Genomic DNA, 23,673 nt, shown 5'->3' with positions numbered 1-23,673 from the left:
AACAAGGTCAATGGCTGTTCAAAGTTTCATTTTTCATTTTGGCAACTAATGCGCACTTGTTATATTTTCCGTCCAAATTCAAAGAAATACATATCATATTATGGCAGTGTGATAACATAAAGTAAGCCTGCGAAAGGCTTTGTATATGTGTTCTGCTGCCATCGTTTATATTAGCTCGGCTGCGATTGAGCAGTCTGTAAATAATTCCAGTGGAGTTATCAAGCAGTTTGAATATTGAATATCCAGGTTCTCGAGTAGATGTCAATGTTTCCAATGAGACGTTGCTAAAAAATTCGTTAAGGAAAAGATGACATACAAAGGTACAGACCCCTGTCAAATCTTCATTTGAGAAATGTCTATCCACAGTGAATATTTTTTACTTTTAATTCTTCGCTTTCAGAGAAAAAATGAATTAAGTAAGAAACGTTTGCTGTAAGGCCGACCTGTTTGTATTGGTAAGACACCACACCGGAACACTAGCTCTATGCCTTTTCCTCGATCACTACAAATGTCATCAATCTACCTCCGGCACCATTTGTTTTTAAAAAGAAACCTTAATGTCTTTACAAACAATCGTTTTCCACCGTTTCTGGACAATGTTTTATAGTACATTTAGTTAATTCCTTAACAACAAACTTCGTTAAAAGAAGTGTGAGACGCACCGAAGGTCAGCTTTTAGGCTCGTGTATTATCTTTTTTTTTTACTGACCCAAAAGCGAAACCTATCTTCATCATTACGAAATTTTATGTCTTTTCTGTTTCTGACAAAGGGGACGTTTGCATGAAGCCGTTAATTCAATAACTGGAATAATATAACATTAAATAACACTTTCAAAGTTTATTTATCGGAGTACTGCCACTTTAGACAGACAGGATTCAATTGAAAAAACATTACTTCCTTTAATGGTGCCTCCCTCCCCATCCACGATAAATCACAATTTCGGGCCTGATCAATTTTCATATAATTTACTCGATCGAAAGGTAGTATTGTTTCAGTTAGAGAAACATGCAACTAGACCAAAGATTTTTAATAATCCTTGATGACTCAGACTATGATAGAAATATTTAAGCATATCTTGAACAAACAAGCCTCATTCTTACAGGACTCTCAGTTCGGTGATATTACTGAAAACACCCGCAGGCAACTGTTCTAAGGTGTTATTGGACAAGTCCCTGAAAAGAAAATAAAGAAAATGTTATTTTGTAACCTCATGATCAGAGTAATTAAATAATTGCTGGAGAATTTTAAACGTACGTGGTTTCAGTAATCGGCCATTCGTATAATGTTGTAGTCAAATCACAATTCAAATTGTTAAGATCTTCAAAGGCGTACAAAATTGTGTCCAGTCCATAGACATTTGCTCTGCAAACGTAAGTCTTTAAAGAAAGTCGTCTTCCTTCAGTTCTCTGACCATCCTTTAGATATTTTATTTCCTTGGATTAATTCTGGTTAATTGTTTTGATTTTGTAAGTTTTCAGCGTCTTATCATTATTATCTCTTTTCAGTTTTCAGCTCTGTTAAAAATGCCGCGATATGTTTAATTTATAAAGTGGAGGCACGTCAAGCTGACATAACTATTTTTTATGATTTTTAGAACATTTTTAAAGAAGGAATGGTTAAGACAAGTTTACGAAATTTGGAAACACTGACAAAGGTTTAGATTTCAGAATGATTAAAATAAATATTAGGCTCACAAATAACAGATGGGCATCGGGGGCCCGTTTCTCGAAAGTCCCGGTAACTTATCGGGTCCGATAAGTATATTTTTAACGTGTTTTTGCGCCGATTACACAGTGATTACAGACATGATACTTGGCCAATGTTTTCATAGAATTATAAGGTTTTAAAATTTAGTATTCAAAGCTAACAAAAGTGCTTCTGCTAAGAAACATTTATCACCAAAGACACTTATCGGGCCCGATAAGTTACAAGGAACTTTCCAGAAACGGGCCCCAGGACAGTCTGCTGACACCCCGTAGTCCCATCACGTGATAGCGGACTGTCGAATTTTTATTCCTCTTTTATTTATTTCTTAAATCCCACCCTGTTGCATAAAATGCAATCACGATCTGTAATATGACATTGATCATTTAATACTATGTTCCTGTTTTAAACGATACCCAGAAGAAAATAGGAGTTATCAATATATATGTGAAGGCAATATCCTAAGTGAGCCGATATCTGCCATTTAAGTGTACTCTACCAGTTAAGATTTATTTGACAGTAATTTTATCCCCTCCTGCTCCCAGGTATTATAAATAACTCATATTATGGGAGAATGGTCCTAGTGATAACAAGTTTGCATCAAGAACACTGTAATGCTTTCAATAGTCAGTACCTCTTAGCCCACGTCGTGTTTCTAGGCTGATGCCTGTATAATTGCTGGTTTTCACATGACGTCATAAAAACTGAAATTCATAGCTAAACACGATTTTGGGTTTTTATCTCCATCACATAAAAGGAAATATAAATTTTCATCGGCTTGCTTGTTTTCGGCGGGATAGCATTCTTTGTTTTCAAAATAGAGCAGTTTGAATTTTAGATTTTTGCCCAGTGCGTGACATAAGGATTGCTGCTCTAAATATGTCACGTACATGAAAACATCGATTTGCCTCGGGTTTTTCTTAGGTCTGATCAGCTAATATGTAACAGAAGCGTCTATGTCAATGTGTGAAAGTTCAACAGAGAGAAGAAAGGCTTTGAAATAGCAAAGGTAAACTCCAGATGTTTTTGCTGGTTTCCGGCCGCCATGTTGGTGCCCCTCAGACTTGGCACCAACATGGCGTCCCATACTAAACTCTGTAATTTTCCGTGGTATATTTTCTCGAATAGCTCGATAATGAGACATCGCACAGCTCTGTGCCTGTCATACGTTGCTTATGGATCACTCTTCTACAACATATCATGCGTGACGCCGATGTGTGAGGTGAAAATCCCCACCCTGAGGCTAAGCTCCCCCCCCCCCCCAACCCCATCCTCACTTCCCTACAACCACCCTAAACCGCTGTCAAACTAGATAAAATTACCACAAGTTTATTCTGTTTAAGAGCAGAGTAATTGTCTTTTTTACTACTGCATGTATAACTTGTTTTGTGTTTTTATAGCTTTGTTAGCTTTTTTAAGGCTGTATTAATATTTCCGCGTGATCTCGTTGTAAAAAGATTCAAAGCGACAAAGTTTTTATTGATGGCAAGGCTAATCTCCTTTTAATACGTCAAACTACCTTAAAAAATTTTCTTCTAAATTGAAATAAATCTAGTTTTTTACACAAAGAAAAAGAGCTTGTCTCTAAAGAATTGAACTTGCTGCGTGTCGGGAAAATGAACTGTTTTACACTGCATTACTTGTTCAAGTAAAGGACACTCAACATAGTCACTTTTGTAAAACATCACACTTGAATAGTCTTTTTGTGCTTTTTTATTCTTGTTATTCTTGGTACAATATTATCAGCTGTGTGCTTTTTGTGTAATAAGTACATGGGTAGTACTTACAGTTGACCGGTATTCACTGGCAAAGGCCCTGGGACAGACGTCAGTTGCTTTCCTGCACAATGGATATTTGCGAAGGATGGACTCCACCGGTAGGGAGTACAGACACATGGCTTTGGACATACTGAAGAGAGATATCAAAACACGATGAAGTGAACTTTTTTCTACAGACGGAGAGGAAAGTACTGTGCTAACACTTGTCTGTTACTTCCTTACGGAACAACCCGTAGAGGTTTGTTTTATCATTACAATTTTTTTCACGCAATCCTAAAAATCTGATGAGAAACGATTTTGAGAAACATTTCAACAAGAAAATTAACGATAATAAACTAACATGACGTTTCGACGACTTCATATCGTCATTGTCAAATGAGTAAAAATGGAAATAACGGAAACGCATATCCGCTTGCGTGTTCAGTTTCGGTCTTTTGTTCTTGACCCACAGCATTTCGTAGACCAAACATTCAAATTTGTCACGGCATTTCTTTATGACCTTAAAGTTCTTAATTAAGTTGTTAGGTGTTAAACCATGCGCGTCCCTGAGGTGTTTTCCGATCACAGAATGTTTATGCTCCTCAACGCGTTGATGTAGGTGGCGGCAAGTGTACCCAATATAATTTGTATCACACAAATCACATGTGAATTCGTATACTACACTTTGCTGATTGATCAGGGGAGGCTTTTCTTCTGTGACTCTCAGATGAACAGCGATCTTTTTGCTCGTGAACACCGGCTGTAGTTCTTGATTAATTTTAGTTCCGAGGTCGCCAAGTTGCCTGCGAACCACGTCCGCCGATTTCTGAAATTAAAATATCCCGAAAAACTCATCGACTCAGCCATCAATCGCCTCCAGCATCCTATAGACCCAGTTCAAACACCTTCTGACCGCCCTGTTTGGATTACGTTGCCATTTAAAGATCAGAAATCGGCGGACGTGGTTCGCAGGCAACTTGGCGACCTCGGAACTAAAATTAATCAAGAACTACAGCCGGTGTTCACGAGCAAAAAGATCGCTGATCATCTGAGAGTCACAGAAGAAAAGCCTCCCCTGATCAATCAGCAAAGTGTAGTATACGAATTCACATGTGATTTGTGTGATACAAATTATATTGGGTACACTTGCCGCCACCTACATCAAATTTATTTTCTCACTTTCAATACCTATAAATATGCGTTTCCGTTATTTCCATTTTTACTCATTTGACAATGACGATATGAAGTCGTCGAAACGTCATGTTATTTTATTATCGTTAATTTTCTTGTTGCAATCCTAAAAAACATGCAAATTTACCAGTTACCCCCCAACCATAAATTTGCTTCTACAACGTATCAAGCATACATTCCAAACGGTGAGCTACATTACTAGAGAGAAAGACAAAATTAACATTCACCTCACTTCTTATTGTCCCTTATTCTCCCTTATTGTCCGGTAGATCTTTTTGTATCCTCTGCTTTGTTGTTGTTCTCCTTAATCTTCAGCCCCTAATCTATCGATATTATTTTGTACCTTGCTCTACTTAAAGACTTTATTGCATTGTCGTGCTTTGTAAGGTCGTGATATGCCAATCTTGTTTCTTTGTGTTTGTTTTAGTACGTGATAAGATGATGAAATAACTGTGAAAGCAGTAAATAGAAAAATTTACAATAAAAACCTCTTAGCAGAGCATGACATCACTGACCATTTCGTAGGCAAATGAGGTGGGGGGAGGGAGTGGGGAGGCAACGTGTCCGCTTTGACTTTAACATTCATAACTTTTTTTTAATATCGCTACCAAACCGTATGTGACTTTTACGAAAATTCACTATCACAATTTGTTATGATGTTAAATTGTTCAGATGACATGGCGTCTCCATAGGAACAATTAGTTTTTGGAAATATCTTTACACTATTTTGAATACCATTTCAGCTCTCTGCTTTAGGCCACCACACCAAAATCAGAGAAAGTGAGAAAACCTGGGTGGGAGAATGACTTTATCTTCGCTATTGTTTAAATTGGTGTAAAACATGCAAAATAAAATAAATGAAAAAATTATTATAAAATTATAGCCTTTTTTACGAGATGTTCGACAACACTCGCAAAACACGAGTAAGAATTGCATACGCCTTCCAGTACACACTTGCAGTATTATCGTTGAAAAGGAAATAACCCAAAGCAAATCTTCATGAAGTTAGTGTGTGGTACATTGTTATCCTACATTTGTGTTGTGGCTTGCAGGTGAGTAACACAATATAATAACTAATTTCCGCGTGAAATTACGGAGTCTCGCAACGGGGTTTTATCGACAGATTCCGGAGTTAGAATCACATTATGCAACATTAGAATGCAGTAGCAAAAGCAAGAAGAAGGAAAAGAAAGCACTATTAATTAACAAATCGACGGCAGTTTTCTATGGTCTATACTCTTATAGATCATAAAATGACGTCGAAAAATGTTCAAAACTCAAGTGGAACCACGAGCCGCAGGCGAGTGGTTTCACTGCCAGGTTTTGGACATTTTATGGCGTCATTTTATGGTCTATAAGAGTATAGACCATAAAAAACTGCCGTCGATTTGTTTTTTACAATAACATGGAAGAAGTACGAGCGAAATTGCCTATTTTTTTTTCGTTGAGAAAGCGCGCGCGTTACATCTGACGTCATTTTTATTGTCTGTACTCTTATAGACAATAGCTACGAGCCAATCAGCGTGCGGAAATTTGGGCAGTTATTGTAAAAATTGCTTTATGTGAATGGATAAGAAATTAGATTTCAACCGGAAACGTAAAAGATCACATTTAAGAAGGAAGGAGTCAAAGAAATAGACCACTTACAATCGATTGATTACTTAAACTAAACACGACTAAAAGTAATTAAATTAACCTGGTTTCGCTTACCATTGACTATTGTTCTCTCGTCCATTCCATACTTGCTAGTGGCCCGGCATTTATAGTTTCCTTCCTCATTAACTCGTATGCTGGCTTTGTTTGTTCCTTTCACCAGTGTTGTTGAGTTCCTTATTATCGATATGTTTATTGGAGGAGTTCCTATGGCTGAACACGACAGGTTGAAGCCCGGAGCAAGTGCAACAGGACCCGACCACGGCAATACCGCCTTTGGTGGAACTAATGATGGAACAATTTAACTTGCTCAGCAATTAGCAATACAAATAGAATCCACTTTCAATAAGGAAGAATAAGAATTAATTACCATGTACGTGAAATATTATTTTGTGAGTAGATGAATTCAAGGCGCTTTGCTGTTCCAAAGCAACTTAGCAACCAGAAAGATTTTTGCAAAATAAAGAGTGCCTTTCAACGCCCGGCGTCGTAATTAACACAAGATTCGAATGTCTTCGAACGTTTGAGCAATAACGCTTCCCATTGGTCAGTCAGCAGGGGCGATCCAAGTACTTTTACTGTCTTAACTCCCCGGGGGGGGGGGGGTACTTGGGTTCAGTTTTGCTAGGTATGTGCCGCTGGCCTCTCAGAGCCCCTGCCCCATTATAGTCTATTTTGTGGCCAGTTATAGACCCCATCGTAGTCACTTTTTGGGAAAATGTAATGTTCGCGATCCCAACTAAGTCACTTTCTATTTATGCATCTACTTTCAAGAACGGAATGTAATGCGAGGTGATTGTTACATTTAATAAACAACAACTTTCTGAACTTTTTAACCGAGACCATTTTGAATCCCTACTTAATAGAATTTTCTTACCCCAAAAATCCGAAAATGAGGGACCCCATTCCAGAAACTCTATTGAAAATGCAACCCCATTCTAGTCAACCCAGTCGTGAAAATGCGACCCCATCCAGCGGCACATCCCCATTAGCCTCTTATAGGGAAGTACCCCCCCCCCCCCCCCCTTCGGGTTAACTCCATTTTCTGCTCTTGCTGGACATGCTGACTCAAACAAAGTTTGAGTACCCTACATGTACATTACAACTGGGAGCGGAAAACCTTCTTCTTTCCCCCAGTCTTAATTGTAATGTAAGTGCAGGTCTTTTCCAGAGCACAGTTCATTCCTTCCCGTTAATTCAGTAAGCAAAACCGAAGCAATGCATGGAGCCTTCTACTTTAAGAAGGATTACAATACTAATTAAAATCATCGCCACCATATGAAGTGGTCTCTTATAACTAAACAGATTTAAATACAATTAAACATACAGGAGTGATATGTGCTGAGAAAGATGGAACTGTTATGCTAGGGGAACGTACACGAAGCAGAGCAACGTCATAACATGTTGATTGGGCTTCATTTGGCCGCGAAGCAAAAGCACGAGTTTAGCGGGGAACTCACAAATATAAATCGTGAAGTAATCACGTGCAAGAAACGCAACAATAACGTGAAATCTCCCCTTCTCCATAAAATAAATCAATAAATGAATATATTAAATTCATACACGCAGGTTATGAAGGTTGAGCCTCAAATAATGAAGCATTGATCATGAGGAGTGAATCTAATGCTCCTCAAAATAAAAAAAAATGATATGGCTTGCAGGTGAGTAACACAACGAGAAACACATTTTCATCAGCTAAGTGTGAAGTACATTGAAAGCCTTCATTTGTGTTGTGGCTCGCAGGTGAGTAAAAAAATTATAAAGGAAAATAAAGGATTTGTCCTTAAAAATAACTTATGCTGGCTTATGTACCAGAGTCATCAGGCCTTTTAATGAAGACTAAAGTCCTCAATTTTCCTTAGTTTGTGGATCATCTTGTTGTTTAGGTGCACTGGAGGTCATTGAGCTAGCTTAAGGCGAACTGGAATTGGTTTGGTGCTCTTGTGGTGTTGGTTCAGGGATGGGCACAGGCTAAGTGGTGTGATTTTCAGCTTAAGGTGGGCTCTGATGCTCATGGCTGTTCCGTTTGGTGAACAGTGGAGTGGTCTGGAATCACCGGTGCTTCCCACAGAATAGGCTGTGTGGGGTGGCGGCAGTGTTTTTGCTTCCAAAGGATACTCTGAGGAGGTGCTACTGGACGTAGCTTCGCACGGTTTGGGAGAAGGATGTGACTGCCGGTGTGTATGGCGAGCGAGGTGGGCTTTGGTGAGATTGACAATGGTGGTTGACAAGGTGTGGTCCAGTTGGTCTAACTCATAAAAATCATTATAGCTGCCTACTGTGACCAGGTACTGCTTGCGTTCGAGCTCAAGAATATCTTGTGATAGGAACTGTCAAGGCCGGGTCGGTTTGGGGTGTGAAACCATGGGCTTCTTGGTGACTTCACAGCTTTTCACACTGAGCACAGCATGCAGGTGGAACACGAATGGCAAAATATCTATGTGTCATTTTTGCAGAAAACCTAGGTCTCAAGATCGTTGGAGGTGTTGCCTTCGTTTAGGCATGGGTCTCTGGATAGGGAGTCCGCAAAGTGTAGTGACGAACCTTTCCTGTATACATAGTGAAGTTGTAACGCTGCAGGAAAAGCATCATTTTCTAAGGCCGCTTAGTTGCTGAGCGACGTTTTCCTGAAAAATGGACTGAAGAGATTGGTGTTCGGTGTGGACGGTGATGCATTATAACACGCAAATGACGAAATTCTCGGTGGCATGTTCAGCAACTGTAATATCCACTCGCTCTATGAGGTGAATAAGCCTCCAAGTACAAAGCAGAGAAGTGGTTCAAATTTGTCAAACTTTTTCTTTTAATTTAAGCAAGTTCTGAGATGGAACGAGTAAAGTTTTATTTTCCTTCAGGTTAATGGAGCCATTAGAAAAAAAAGGCTTGTTGGTGTAATGAGAGAATCGATGTTGATTGATTAAAATTGTACACAATTGCAAACAGTGATTTTGTTGTATAATTTTATTTGAAAAGGATAACGTTCCTTTTGGCAATGTGGATTACGCTGCTTGCCCCAAGTAACTATTTTAATAAGCATCAATACCTTTTATACTACTGCATAATAATAATAATAATAATAATAATAATAATAATAATAATAATAATAATAATAATAATGATAATACGACTCCCGTTGCATCCGCCTAATAGATAGATTAGGCAAAGACCATTTTAAGATTTTTAAAATTTTTTTTACTAATATTTTTTTAATTTTTAATTGATTTTCTTCGTTTATCACATGATTTTTAATATTGTAAATTTAGAGGCAGGGCTAGTCACGGGTTTCCGCCTAGCTCCTTGTGGGTTTTTTTATTTCATATCAGGCATCCAGATGTTGACATACTGACGACATAATTTATGCATTTATATTGCGCAGGTTTCATGGATATAGGATCGCCAGCACATTACAATAGTTAAAATTAAATAAAATCACATAAAAAATACACAAAGATCTAACTAATTTACATAGCAGATACTAGATTGTTAGTTAATATTTTATAAAAGAGAAAAACTTGTTCCTCGTGTATTGTTAAGTAATATGAGCACTTGGGATTTTTTAAGAACAGTCAAGAAGTGCGAGAAGCATTTGCCTGGGGCTCATGGTTCTTTACCACTTCTCTAGTAGCGTGTTAAACTCAAAAAGTCCCGCGCGCTTATATAACTCAACATTGCACTCGGCACTCGACACGTGTTTTTATTTCACTGCATTTTGACACCAGACACAGGCAGCCCAAGCTCACTATCAGAGAAGCGTTGAATTATAAGGATTTGTATGGGAATACAACCGATTGGTGTAAAATGGTAGAAAATAACAGTGTTTTGTCAATGAAGTCAACTTACCCTCTTTCTTCTTGTATTCTTTGTCATTTACCAGCTTTTCAAGCCGATTCGGAGCGATTTCGGCGAGTTAGCGTCATTCGGGTTTCTACTATTAATAAAGTGTAACGAAAGCCCAAACAGTATTTCAGCCATGTCCGAAACACGAAATAAATCCGTTAGCCTGCAGTGCAGGCGTTTTTCATGGGCGAGCGCTGAATGATAAATTTAGTTCGCGTATTTGAAGGAGGCTGAGGGGGAGGGGGATGGGGGCAGGAAATGAGTCCGCCGTTTCTGTAGAAGTTAACTTGCAAACTGAAATAACCGTGAGCTAGCACAAATGATATAAACTAATACTTTCAGGTTTTGCCGGTTCTCGTTGTCGGTAAGACCTACAAAGACGACGACGACCGCAACAAAGAAATTCAGAAAATAATAGTTTTAATTAGTAAAACACTGGCTCAGCACGTGCGTTATAAACTTCGGTACATTTGTTTGTCGTCCTCTGCAGACAATTACGGACGTACAATCACCACATTCAACGTTTTATGGAGAACGATGATGATTTATTTTCCTTTCTCTTTCTGAACTTTAAAGTCGCCCCTACGACGTTAGCTCCTGCCAGTTCGGCCACATTACACAAACTAAATGAGTAGAAATTATATCGCAAATTTTTAAATTCCGTTTTCGTTGACGACGTCGACGTAATCACAGTTAAAGAAACTGGTATTTCCAAATTTCCGGGTAAAAGGACACTGACCTCCAGAGGTAGTACAAAAGTTAACTTTGATTGGTCGATGGAGACAATGGTTCATCGACGGTCTTGGCAAAAAGGACACGAGGGGACCCCAGGAACATATCTGTTTGCCTGTGGACAACTGGCCGCTGTTTCCCCCGTGCCAAGGAACTTTTGTTACCCAGCGTGCTGTCCGAGCGTTCAATGTGTCCATGGCGTTCTGGCCGCGGGTCTTTCAAAATTTCAGAAGCGAGCCGACTTGAAAGAAAATCTTTCTAGCAAACGTGATACGGCTTCAATCGAGTCGGAAATGCGATGGAAGGAAAGCTATTTACTTCTACTTTGATCCTTTGAAGAAATTGGGACACCAGGGATGATTTCAACGAATTTATTCCGTTTCGTGTTTCGGACACGGCTGAAATACTGTTTGGCCTTTCGTTACACTTAACAGTATAAACCCGAATGACGCTAACACGCCGAAATCGCTTCGAATCGGCTTGAAAAGCTGGTAAATGACAAAGAATACAAGAAGAAACAGGGTAAGTTGACTTTATTGACAAAACACTGTTATTTTCCACCATTCTACACAAATCCGTTGTATTCCCATACAAATCCTTATAATTCAACGGTTTTCTGATAGTGAGCTTGGGCTGCCTGTGCACCAGACAACCTTTCTGAGTCTCCTGGATTCAAACCATTCACTACATATGCTAATGTAGTCTATTTACATAAGTTTGGATTAGGTATGCACAGAAGAAGGAAAGAGGGCCACAGGGGAGACAATTAAAGCTATAAACTCGAGGAAGGAGGAAAAATTCTAAATTGAAAGAAAGGACGGTAAAACGTCCTTCGTTTTCTTGATCTCGCTTAACACTTTCTCCTCGGCACCTGGTCATATTCTAACTCTCTTTATTGTGCATAGCGGGCACATTTACTACTTTCCGTTTCATATATTTACTTAGTTGCAACACAACTATACGTTGCAACAGGCTATCTCTCACTGAATAAACTGTATAAGTATTCGTAAATCGATGATAATAATTTGTTGATAATTATAATGTTGTTGTAAATGTTTGTACTTGCATTCAAAACAAAACCCAGGCTATCCAGCACATTTCCTTATGGGTATGGCCGTGCATCGGTTGACTGTGAAACTCCCGAAGAGCAAGCTATAGTTATGAAATTTAGGTGTGGGTGGAGGTTTGTGGTTAATTGTTATAAGATGAAGGAATTATCGTGTCTAAATAAAGTTAATTGAACAATAACACCTACAATGACATCTTACTACAACTTTGCAGAATCAAGTATTTACGTGCCACAGAATAAATGTTTTCAGTATAAAAACGAGAAACATAACGAAATCTCAGTACTCCCATAAACCCCAGCTGTTCTTAGAAGTGAAACATATTTGCTTTATCATTTTGTTATACAACAAACCAAGCGACAGTATGCCTTTGTTTATGAAAGTGAATACAGACACTGTGCTTACAGCTTTTGTTTAGTTGTGTTTTTCTCTGATAGAAGGCTAAATTATGCGAGATGACCCACTGCAAGTCACGGAAGATTTTGACGCTCCCTGATGTTTTAGTGACCAAGTGCCCGGTTGTTCGAAAGCCGATTAACGCTAATCCCCGATTAAAAATTAACCGACGTTTTCATCTCCCTTATTTTAAACGTTTTCAAGAGCTAATTTTAAGCTAATGGTAAGGAAAAGTCAAAGTCCAAATTAAAGGATAAAAATCTTTCGGAAGTATCTTTATCAATAAGTTATTAAACTAGAATTGAAGTTTATGTTAACCCAGGATTAGGTAAACCTGGCTTTGAACAACTGGGCCCAGATGTTTTATATGTAAATTTGATTTCAAGCAATACCTATTGTTGTCGAATTTGATTCGCTGTTCTTGATATGGAAAAGTATCCGAAATCCTTTCCTTTTAAAACCATAGTCTGAGTGGAATGTTATGACTGCATAGTCTCCAGTCACTTCAACCTTCTTCCCAGTCTTCTTACCACAGTGTCTTACGGACGACAGGTTTGTATCATTAGTGATCTTCAAATAGCCCCACCTGCAAAGAAACATATTTGTGCTTTGTTTGAGGAATTACATTGTAACAGGTTCAGTTGTTGAATTTAAGGACTCCCTAGAAATGATGTAGTTAAAAGACCTGATGCAAAAAATGTCTGACATTCTAATATTCTTTTGTCTGCATTCAAATTAGCGTCATTTGCCACGGTGAAATATTCTTTTGATTTTTGAACTCAAGAACGAGGGTAGTCAGGCTAATTTAAGGAAACCCTAAGACGGTATGGAATTGTAGGTCTCTTATCTTCAACGGAAAAGAGAGCAAGTGAAGTAACAAGGTCATGGAACGCAAGTCTCTTCATTAGCCTTCTTCTGCTTGGCTTTATACAAAATAGTACCCGCTGAAATTTTACGTGTTATCTTTAGCTTATGCTAGAGAAGTTAAATAACTTTTTTATTCAATCATCACCATCTAATGGCTGAATTAACATGGACATATATTGATATGGACTAATTATGTAAGTTCAGCGCTTAACCGCCGTACCTGTCGTGGCTATTTAAGTGGCCATGTTGGAGGACTAAAACAATAGAAGATATTTGCATAAAAATAGAGTATATTTCTGAAAGGAAAATCATTGTATTGTTTCGGTCCTCCAACATGGCCGTCGTGCACTCACACTATCGTTTTTGGGGCGTTGTCGTTGCCGTCGTCGTCGCTGTTGCTTAAGTTCCTTATTACTTTTCCGGGTGGGCTCCTCACATTGGATCTCATGTTTTATTCGCACCCTTACCCTTTTGGGTTCTTTGTTATATCTACCCTAATTAAGTTGTGTAACAATCTCCTCTCACAAGAACTGCGAGAGTATTGAGACTTGGACTTAGAAGGTGCATGGTACGTCTAGGGATGTTTCCTCCGTGGTAGTTAACGACGAAATGCATCTTGTATCGCTTATACTTTGGCGAAATCCAGACATGCAGGATTAATAACAACGCCACGAAATTGTCGAAGTCAAAAACAAAACAAGATTAAATGATGGGATTCTGCCCGCGGCGACTTTGAACCTGAATAACTTTTCCTAATATCAAACAAACAAACAAACAAACTTTAATAATCACTCCTCGCAAGGCTTTTCAGTAATTATATTTACAATATGAATTACTAATACTAATATCAGTACAAAACCAATAAAATATACTTATATCTACATATCTACTAATTGACTGCTAATCATCTGACAAATTGTCTCTTTCATTCAGCATGTTGGTTTTCAGAGAACATTTGATGGCCTTGACTGAGGTGGAGGATTGTAAACCTTCGTCCAAAGAGTTCCATAGAGAAACTGCTCTATAGGTTAATGTGCGTTGACCGCTACAAGTCTTATATAAAGAGATATGAAGCTTATTCCTCGCGAAGCGAGGTTAATAAGTTTGTCGGGCCAAAGGCCCGCGCTCGGGAGCCAAGCCGCGCGACTTCGAGCGGAAAATATATGTATATATCTTTGAAGGTGTCCGTTTTGTTGCCTGGCAACAGTGCGCAAACAAAGTATGAATGACGTCAGACAAAGGGAGGCCAGACGCAATTCGTAGTTGCTATGCAACACGACCGAGGAAAACCGCTGCCTCACAATGGCGAACTCTCATGTTTCATCTCATTGAGTGCCGAACGCGTAATTCATCGAGGAGTAAAAAAATGTTTAGTATTGGTGAAACACGACCAAATTGTGATGCAAATGAACCACAGGAGCACGCACAAGGGACAAAACATCCTTTTTCCTCTTTCCTTTGGAATGCAGGATTCTTTTTTCTACATTTCCCTTTTGCACAATTTTTCTATTGGTTTGGAGCCCCCCCCCCCCCCCCCCACCCCCTCCTTCACTTTTTTAATGGTGCACCCTAAGGTACTGCTAATTACAGTGTCTGACTCCCAGCGTCTGTGTGGATGAGATCACACAGAGTGGGTGTGGTCAAACCACTGGAACAAGGGTGGGGTTATTCAAAGGGCACACTATCCTCTCAGTCAGCTGTCCTAGCCCATTCCTTCACTCCAAATCAACTGTCCACCCAGCCCTAGCTTCGCGAGGTTTTGCGAGTCACGTATTTCTAGTTGTTATTACGAGTTGTGCGATCATGAACAGCTGATCTTTTTAAAAATTTTATACATAAGTAGTCAGGTGCCAAGTTGTTTGCGCATTTGTATGCCATGACAGAGTCTCTAAATTGGAGCATCTCATTTATTGACAGCCAGTTTAAAAGTTGTTGTAGTAGTGGTGTTACGTGGTCATATTTCTGTGAACCAGTAATGATTCTACAGGCAAAGTTCTGGATAAGTTACAGCTTTTTTATGTTGTTTTTGGGTGTATTAGACCAAACTGACGAGCAATAAAACATTTTACTGAATACAAGAGATGATATAATAAGCATCAAAATGTCTTTGTCAGAACTTTTCTTAACTCGGTTGATCTGGACTAGCTTTGACAGGCACGAAAAGACTAAGTAAGAAACGTGGTTGTCATAGGTCAGGTAGGAGTCCATGATTACGCCCAGGTCTCTTGCTGAGTCGACAGGGGTGAGAGTCCTTCCCATGAACGAGACGGAGAAATCAACTGAATGACTACTCATCAGTTGTCTGGTGCCAATCAACATAAACTTCGTTTTATCGGGGTTGATGGGTAATATTAGAGCAAACGGCATAAAACTTAAGTACTTTTTCAAAAATTTATCTGGGAAGATTTTGATGTGATTGGTTAGAGATATTAACTTTGTCGTTACTACATGTACAGCGACCAATTTTTGACACAGTTTTTCAAAAAAATTAAAAATCCTTTTTTTAAAAAATGAAGAAAAATTACTTTTTTCACTGTAACTTTAATGTTTTTTTTTTCAAAGTATTGTTTCTTTATTTTATTTTAGTTTCTTTTCATTTAATTTTGGAGCTTTCCAGAAGATTTGGAGAAATACAGAAATCCAAGGCGGCCGCCATTTTACAATCGTGACGTTATCACCACGTCATATGACGTCATTACTTCCCGTTTTGGACCTCAAAGGAAACATCTTTGGACGTACTATCTATCCTCCAAGCCTTATTGTTAGAGCCCTTATACTTGCGACATAAAGGGGGTTCGAAATCCGTCCCCACCCCAGAAGACAAGAAAAAAGTGGTCTATACATAGGGTTAAAGATACCGTGAGAAGGTACATTCGCTAGAATACTGTGTAACCAATATAATGGTAAGCGTTATCTTTGTATTTACCAGCATGGATATGGATCTCCAAGTGACTGTAAACCCACTTCAAAGTCTTCAAAGGTAACTATCAGCGTTGTGCCTTTTGGAATTGGAACCCAATAGGTACAGTCCATCTTGAGTGGGTAGTCGTTTGGATACCCAGGACTTGTTAGTGAATTGTTTACTACTGCACCACATTCTATAAAAAGGAAAAGTACTTAAAATCAGTACCAAACTAATATTACCAACACACGAACAAGCAAACAAGTTTAAAAAGCACTTTAATGAAAAGAATTAATCATCACCACAAGCAATAAGGTGGTCTTGTTACGAGAGGATTGTACAAAAGTTCACCGCAGACCGCGTGCATTCGATTTTTGTAAAAGTATAACACAGGTTTTTTGGTTATGCAACACATTCGCAACGGAGTGTGAATGCACTTAAAAACATTACAAATATGTCAGCGGTTTAGGATCACCGTAGTCCTCCTGACCACGCTTAACGTAAACATTGCCCTGTTAAAGGAGAGATTCTGAATAAGGTAATTTTATACAAAATTTGAAAAGCGAAGAGGGTCGTTCAGAGAGGGTCTCTTGCACGGTTCACGAACAGAAAAAAAGCAAATCACGGATCACAGAAATGAAAACTTCGTTTTCAAGCTCTTCATGGGTCACGCAAAACCTTTAGGTCACGGATTACGAAGAATAATTTATTACATTCACGTTTCACGGGAAATAAAATCAGCTAATCACGCATCACGATAATACCCCTGTACGACCCTCAGCGAACGATTGTGTGACACAGCTGGTCATTTCCTAGCTTGTCCATAGGTTGAAGACTTGTGCAAATACCAAGGTTATATAACATTCTGCTGAATCTCTTCCCACAGTAATTTTGAAGTTGGCAACATTCTTGAACACTAAAACATGTCTCAGTTGAAACGTCTCGCATGGTTAAGCAACTTTGCAAATGCGATAAACTCTATCAGACCTGGCATCACTGTAAGACAAACAACTTTTAATGGTGGACACAGATCTGCTGATACCGTTTAAATTTCAGTTGTCTGTCTGTAACTAAGATCAAATTTCATTAATGGAGCTCTTCCTCTGGGTGTCTATTCTGAAGAGATTTTAGATTTGTACAGGCCCGCAAATGATCCCGGCACGCAAATGATCCCCAAATTGAACCGCAAATGATCCCCGGACGGGAAATGATCCCCAGATTGAACCGCAAATGATCCCCGATCGCCTCACCATAAATATAGAATGGAATGGACTCAAATTTGGACAGTGGATTTCAACTTTATACACAACATAAACATTTACACCATTTACACCAGTCGTTATATTTAATAATTTTAGTCAGTTATATTAAACTATCTGCATGCAAATTTCACAACTTTAAAAATTATAATGTAGCTGAGCTTAGTGCAACAGAACAATTTAGTTATAAACTGCGGGAACATACATGCCTGTCTACATAATTTACGTACACCATTACAACGCTTAAAATGTTCACGAATTGTACGAAATTTGTCATCAGTTTTCAAATACGGCGAACAATACGAAACAAATTTTGACAGTGCAACTCAAAAATACTTAACTGGAACAAACAAACTTACTCGAATGGGAAAGTCTCTTCAGAGAGTACCACAATTTCGCACGCACTAAATAGTGAGCTTTCCCCGAAGTAAACCAGCCACTCCCATCCCGAACGCATTCACTTTAGAGAATTTGTGAAACATAGTGGTTGGAAGACACACCTTCGACGGATGTCCATTGCCCGCGAGTGAGGTGCCGGATTATGTTGCGGCTTATCAGGTCTGGTGAACATTTTCGATATTCCAGTTGCTGCGGTGTCTAGCAAAAGAGAAGGCTTATCTATAATCTACCCAAGTATAACCATAGACAAGAAAAAGCCGATTTCGACAGCATTCTTTTAGTGAGCCATGAAGCCCATCAAAGCAACTTCCATAGCCTTCAGCAAATGGAGGCAAAAATAACAGATGTACTTGAAGAATTAAAATTGAAGTATGGAGAAGGGCGAATTACTGAAGATCAAATTTGCCTAAAATACGGGAAAAAATTGACAGCTATTCCCAAGACGTCTATGGGAGGGATAATGGTCTTCTGCAGGTCTATGCCGACGACAGTGTGTTTTGTAAAAGAAAATTCAAGAAAGACTGGGAGTCCAATCAGAAGCAAAACGAAAACGAAAGACAAAATCAACATATTACACGATAACGTATTGGACGACCGAGGCTAAAAAGTTATGCTTAAGAGTAAGATCTGATTAAGAACAAAGGCGACGATAGTGGGCGAGATTTGACCGCCATCTGAAGCGCATTGACCGATTCTCTTTCCTTTTTCGAAAAAAAAAAAGTCTAGCAAAAGTCTTAACTGACCTGCTCTTTAATTTTTTAATTTGGAAGAGTTTCGTACAATTCTTGGACATTTTAGGCATTGCAATGGTATAAGTAAATCATATGCATGCATGTTACAGTTTATAGGTAAATTGTTCTGTTAAGTATTTTTGAGTTGCACTGTCAAAATTTGTTTCGTATTGTTCGCCGTATTTGAAAACTGATGACAAATTTCGTACAATTCGTGAACATTTTAGGCGTCGTAATGGTGTACGTAAATTATGTAGACAGGCATGTATGTTCCCGCAGTTTATAACTAAATTGTTCTGTTGCACTTAGCTGCTACATTATAATTTTTAAAGTTGTGAAATTTGCATGCATATAGTTTAATACAACTGACTAAAATTTTTTAATATAACGACTGGTGTTATTGAGAAAAAAAAATTGTTGTGTATAAAGTTGAAATTCACTGTCCAAATTTGAGTCCATTCCATTCTATATTTATGGTGAGGCGATCGGGGATCATTTGCGGTTCAATCTGGGGATCATTTCCCGTCCGGGGATCATTTGCGGTTCAATTTGGGGATCATTTCCGGTCCGGGGATCATTTGCGGGCCTGTACAGATTGCTTTTGACCAGGAAACAACAACTTTACAATCGGCTTCTGAACGGCTCCGATATCTTGTTCTATGCAGGCCAGAGCAAAAAATTGTTGCTCAATGGAGGACATACTGAAGGATTCCGGTAGACTAAAATTGTGAAAATGAAGCGAATACTTTGAAACATGTATTAACAAATCTAGCATTTACTGTGGGCGATTTGTTAAATATGACACACGAATCGCCTGTTATGTTCCCGTTAAAAACTGATTCACTGCAGCGAGATTCTTCTGTGGGTTATCTGCTTATCAGGATATAATTTAAGGAACTTTTGGTCACTTGACTCGAATCAAGTGGTTTGCTTACGAAGTGGGGAAAAGTACAGTAAAAAACGCGTAATTTTTCGATGGAAACATTTTTCAATCTAGACTTTCTAAAATTTCTATGTTTGACTACTGAAAAGAGGCCTAGATTTAAAAACCACGACATTTGAACAACGCGAAGGAAAGTCGACTATCAAACTAAAGAAACATTTTGTGTTCTTACCTTGGCCAAAGGCACCATCGATCTCATTCGACACCAGCACAGATAGTAAGAAAAACACTTCCGCTCTGCAGAAGCGCATAATTGCACAAATGCTTGATCTTTGCTATGTAACCATCATTCCTATAGATAGAAAGGGTAACGAAGAAACATGACTTCATGATTAACCGCGTGTTAACCAATACTAGTAATTTTTCAATCACTCATTACTTTTTTAAATTATGCAAACCTCGACTGATCAGAAAAGTACCTCCCATTATGTAACAATACGAACAATTCTGTTGCAAGATTTACGAAATAAATTTTACATGTAGAAGGACGTGCTATGTATTCAAAATAAACCATCAACCGAATCCATTAATTTCCATGAACTAAGTAGTGATATAAAGTAGTGGTACAGGAATTCTTTTCTGATGCAATATTTGCTGTGATCTGGTGCGCTTCATGTTAATCCATAGAATGTCAGTAACAAGTAAGTGAAAATTAAGCATCCGATTAAATTATTAATTTCGTAGTCAACAATGAACAACTTTACAGACCATGTGAATGACAGCCAACTGGGATTTATGTGAAACGCTTTCATCAGCATCTTGAAAAAATCTCTTTTAAAAGCTGTGGGAACCAAACCTGGGGGGGGGGGGGGGAGGGTACTTCCTTATAAGAGGCTAATGGGGATGTGCCGCTGGATGGGGTCGCATTTTCACGACTGGGTTGACTAGAATGGGGTTGCATTTTCAATAGAGTTACTGGAATGGGGTCCCTCATTTTCGGATTTTTGGGGTAAGAAAATTCTATTAAGTAGGGATTCAAAATGGTCTCGGTTAAAAAGTTCAGAAAGTTGTTGTTTATTAAATATAACAATCATCTCGCATTACATTCCGTTCTTGAAAGTAGATGCATAAATAGAAAGTGACTTAGTTGGGATCGCAAAAATTACATTTTCCCAAAAAGTGACTACGATGGGGTCTATAACTGGCCACAAAATAGACTATAATGGGGCAGGGGCTCTGAGAGGCCAGCGGCACATACCCAGCAAAACTGAACCCAAGTACCCCCCCCCCCCGGAACAAAACTGACTAAAGTTTGAATTATGATCAGGCAAACGTCCAGAAACTCTCAAGTGTTTTCTCATATGTCATCACTTGTCATTGTGGTTTGCAATTCTTATAGATGTTTCTTGTACAGCATATCAAAACATTGGTTGAGAAAGTATGAAAAATTAGTAGAATTCTTTAATATATTTTTTGTTTTGGTTTGTTTAATTATAGTAGATGGCGCTTTAAAACAGAATGATAAAAACGCTAAAACGTCCAATGAAGCTGTCATCGATTAGAAAATTCGTGATCTTGAATTCCTCAATATTTCCGTCATAGATTTGTATTTCTTTCTATGCCGCAATGTAGCATTCAGGGAACTCAGTATGTGCAATATAACAACAGTAAATGACACTTACCCAGGAAAGGCTAACTGGCTACATGGTGATTATGGACAGTAACACACTACATCGTAAAGTGTTCCTGAAACAATAACAACAGTGAAATAGCGGTCACAAATTATTTTTTCCCGAAAATATAGCATGATCCTATTTCTTAATTTTAATTTATTGACTTTTAATGTAAATTGATAATTCCAAACTGGCTCGCAAAAGAATGTTGCATGGCATGGGGCCTATTAAAATCCAATCAGTATTTCATAAGTAATGTATTAGTAAAATGATTAACAGGGTAGATTAATAAGCCTGTATAATACAACTCAAATTTCTTCGCCAATAAAATATTACAACAAGAACTAATAAACGTAACAAACTTACGACAAGTCCAACAGTTTAGACAGTTGTTTCTCAAGTAATAATGAACCTAGAAAAGATAACAATGCAAGTGAGGCAATTGTTTACAGAACTTAAAGTAGCACAGCTAAATTTGCTCTGAAAGTGAAATCTATGAAATCCATGTATTTCAACTACAAGTGAAAGATTAACGAATAAGAGACACTACAAACGTAGATATGCACGCAACTTAATCAGGGGCACCCAACGGATCGTTTCGGTAAATTATCTGTTCGGAAGGCCCTTAATCCCCCACAATTTTCTAAAGGGAATTTTCACCTCGAACGTTCGTGATATGGGAAATTTAAGGCCTAGTGTTTTCGGATTGATACAAATTTGGTTTCAGGTACCGAAGAAAGGTCAGCTAAGATTTTCGGAAAAGAAATAAGACCTAAGGTTTTCGAGAAATGGACAAAAATGCCCTTGTAATTTCGAAAAGACTCAAGTTCCCCTAGAATAACCGAACAGATAAAAATATTATAGTGCGGCCTGAAATGAACCTACAGAGCTTTAAAGGCACTCCAGATAGCCTAAAATTGCGTTTCAAAGGATTTGAGAGAAAACTGTCGTTGGGTGCCCCTGCTTAATCAGCTGCATGACCTCTGCTACACCGGTGCACGTGCAGTACTCTTCTACCGTCTGAGCTATGATGCCATCTGGGAGCCGGACATTTTGTGGATTCGTAATATAACCATAGATGCGATGAAAGTTCAAATAATTATATGAAATTCAAATATTTAAACTGCGGATGGAAGAATTAATAAATTGAAGATGAAATGAGAGACCATCGCAGTCATGTACGCAACTTAAACATATTAACAATATTTCAGCGAGATCATGTGCTATAAATTAAGAATTTTTGAAAACATTGGCTGGTATGCCAGTCATGTCACTCTCAGCTAACACTGAAGAGCTAAACAACTACCTCAATTACTCAATGTTAGAAATTGTTGCCATTTTAGAGTAATAACTACAATTATAACACAAAATAGTAGGAAGAACAACAAAAACAATTATAACAGGTAACATTTATATAGCACTAGTTCTGTGTAGTACAATAGCATGCACTTTACAACTGTAAAAGAACTAAAATAATTATAGTACATATATAACTTATCACATTACGTGCGAATAAAATGAACTCTCCATTGTTAGAACTGAGTTGTTAGTTTTTCCATGTTCATGTGAAGGAGAAAAATGTAAATTCTAGATCGTGTGCAAAGAGGGCGGGAGAAAGAATAAATTTATTTTAACCAAAGACCATCGAAATTTTATTTCTTTATGTTCTCGTAAACCAACAAATCTTGCTGAGCTTGTTATAATAATTTAATCCAAGTTCTTTTGATAAAATGCATAGCTCGCATAAACAACAGCTATGGGAAAATAACCAGCACTGAATTATATTTATGCTGGAATAAATTACATCTGCGTTATAACCTCTAATTCAATGTTATCATAACAGATCAACAAGCAGCTCACTTTAAAAAGTCAAGTGTGACACTTTTAGTTGCACGCGGTAAAAATAATCGAATCCGTAAGGTTTAGATTTACCTCCGGTAGAAATTGTCCTCTTTAAAGGCATTCATCAAGATGTGAAACAATTCAAAAGTTCTTGTGTTGATAATTTCGTTCTATTTTTCCCGCTTTACAGAGGAGTCAATAACGGAATGAATCAAATCGAATAAACCGATTACAAATAAATTACTCCAGGATAAACTAGAATGTAATAACTTACTTGAATAATAGCGACTGATTTTCTCCTTTTTAAAGTTGATAGCGATAACCAGCGTAAGCAGCACCAACTGCACACACAGAGAGTAAAGCCCTGTGCAGCTGTTTTTTAATGTCTTCGACAAGGGAACTCCAAGGAACGCATTAATTCATCGCACGAAATGTTTAATCGACTTTTAAAGTAAAGTTATTCAATTTGTTGGATAAGTTTACTTGATGAATAATACCGTTTACAAATACCAGGATTAACAAAAGAGACGCTTTCTTCGCTTTTTTATCTCCGAAAAAAAATAACAGCTGCTAGCGTGTTGTAAACATCATTTCTAATCTATGACATTTTGCTTCCCTGCATTTACATGTTTAAAATACGCAGAAAAATGGTGTACGTGAAGTTATCTTAGACATACGTTTTGTTGATCATGTAAACCAGTGACTAATTTGTGTTTTCTGTATTTATGTTTGCAGTTGTTAAAAAGTGCGGCGAGGATTAAAATACTAATTATAGTTTA

At 38.1% G+C, this 23,673-nt stretch overlaps 2 protein-coding genes across 3 annotated transcripts in view; both read right to left on the bottom strand.

Moving 5' to 3' along the window:
- The window catches only part of LOC146461512 (uncharacterized), a 190,709-nt gene extending 177,056 nt beyond the window's left edge, over nt 1-13,653 (bottom strand). The window contains exons 1-5 of the mRNA XM_085086896.1: nt 13,559-13,653; nt 12,731-12,924; nt 6,364-6,591; nt 3,493-3,613; nt 1,102-1,173 (exon numbers count right to left, since the gene is read on the bottom strand). Of these exons, the coding sequence (XP_084943022.1) occupies nt 1,102-1,173; nt 3,493-3,613; nt 6,364-6,591; nt 12,731-12,924; nt 13,559-13,653 (710 nt within the window). The remainder of the gene's footprint in view (nt 1-1,101; nt 1,174-3,492; nt 3,614-6,363; nt 6,592-12,730; nt 12,925-13,558) is intronic.
- Nucleotides 13,654-15,939: 2,286 nt separating this feature from the next.
- Nucleotides 15,940-23,259, bottom strand: LOC146461511 (CUB and peptidase domain-containing protein 2-like). Of its 2 annotated transcripts, XM_085086930.1 has the most exons (5): nt 23,169-23,259; nt 21,419-21,464; nt 21,062-21,125; nt 19,612-19,731; nt 15,940-16,303 (listed from the first exon to the last, which is right to left on the bottom strand). In XM_085086930.1, the coding sequence occupies exons 4-5, from the start codon at nt 19,688-19,690 to the stop codon at nt 16,128-16,130; spliced, it is 255 nt and encodes an 84-aa protein (XP_084943056.1). In that variant the 5' UTR covers nt 19,691-19,731; nt 21,062-21,125; nt 21,419-21,464; nt 23,169-23,259; the 3' UTR covers nt 15,940-16,127. The 2 variants fall into 2 exon arrangements, with proteins under 2 accessions (XP_084943056.1, XP_084943057.1); XM_085086931.1 differs by lacking the exon at nt 23,169-23,259 and having other exon boundaries at nt 21,419-21,615.
- Between the last annotated feature and the right edge of the window lie 414 nt (nt 23,260-23,673).

Source organism: Pavona decussata, unplaced genomic scaffold, assembly GCF_977016875.1.
Source record: "Pavona decussata unplaced genomic scaffold, jaPavDecu1.1 SCAFFOLD_198, whole genome shotgun sequence".
In the NCBI taxonomy this organism is placed as follows: domain Eukaryota; kingdom Metazoa; phylum Cnidaria; class Anthozoa; order Scleractinia; family Agariciidae; genus Pavona; species Pavona decussata.
Note: the sequence above shows the minus strand (reverse complement) of the source record. Positions and strands in the feature narration are given on the sequence as shown.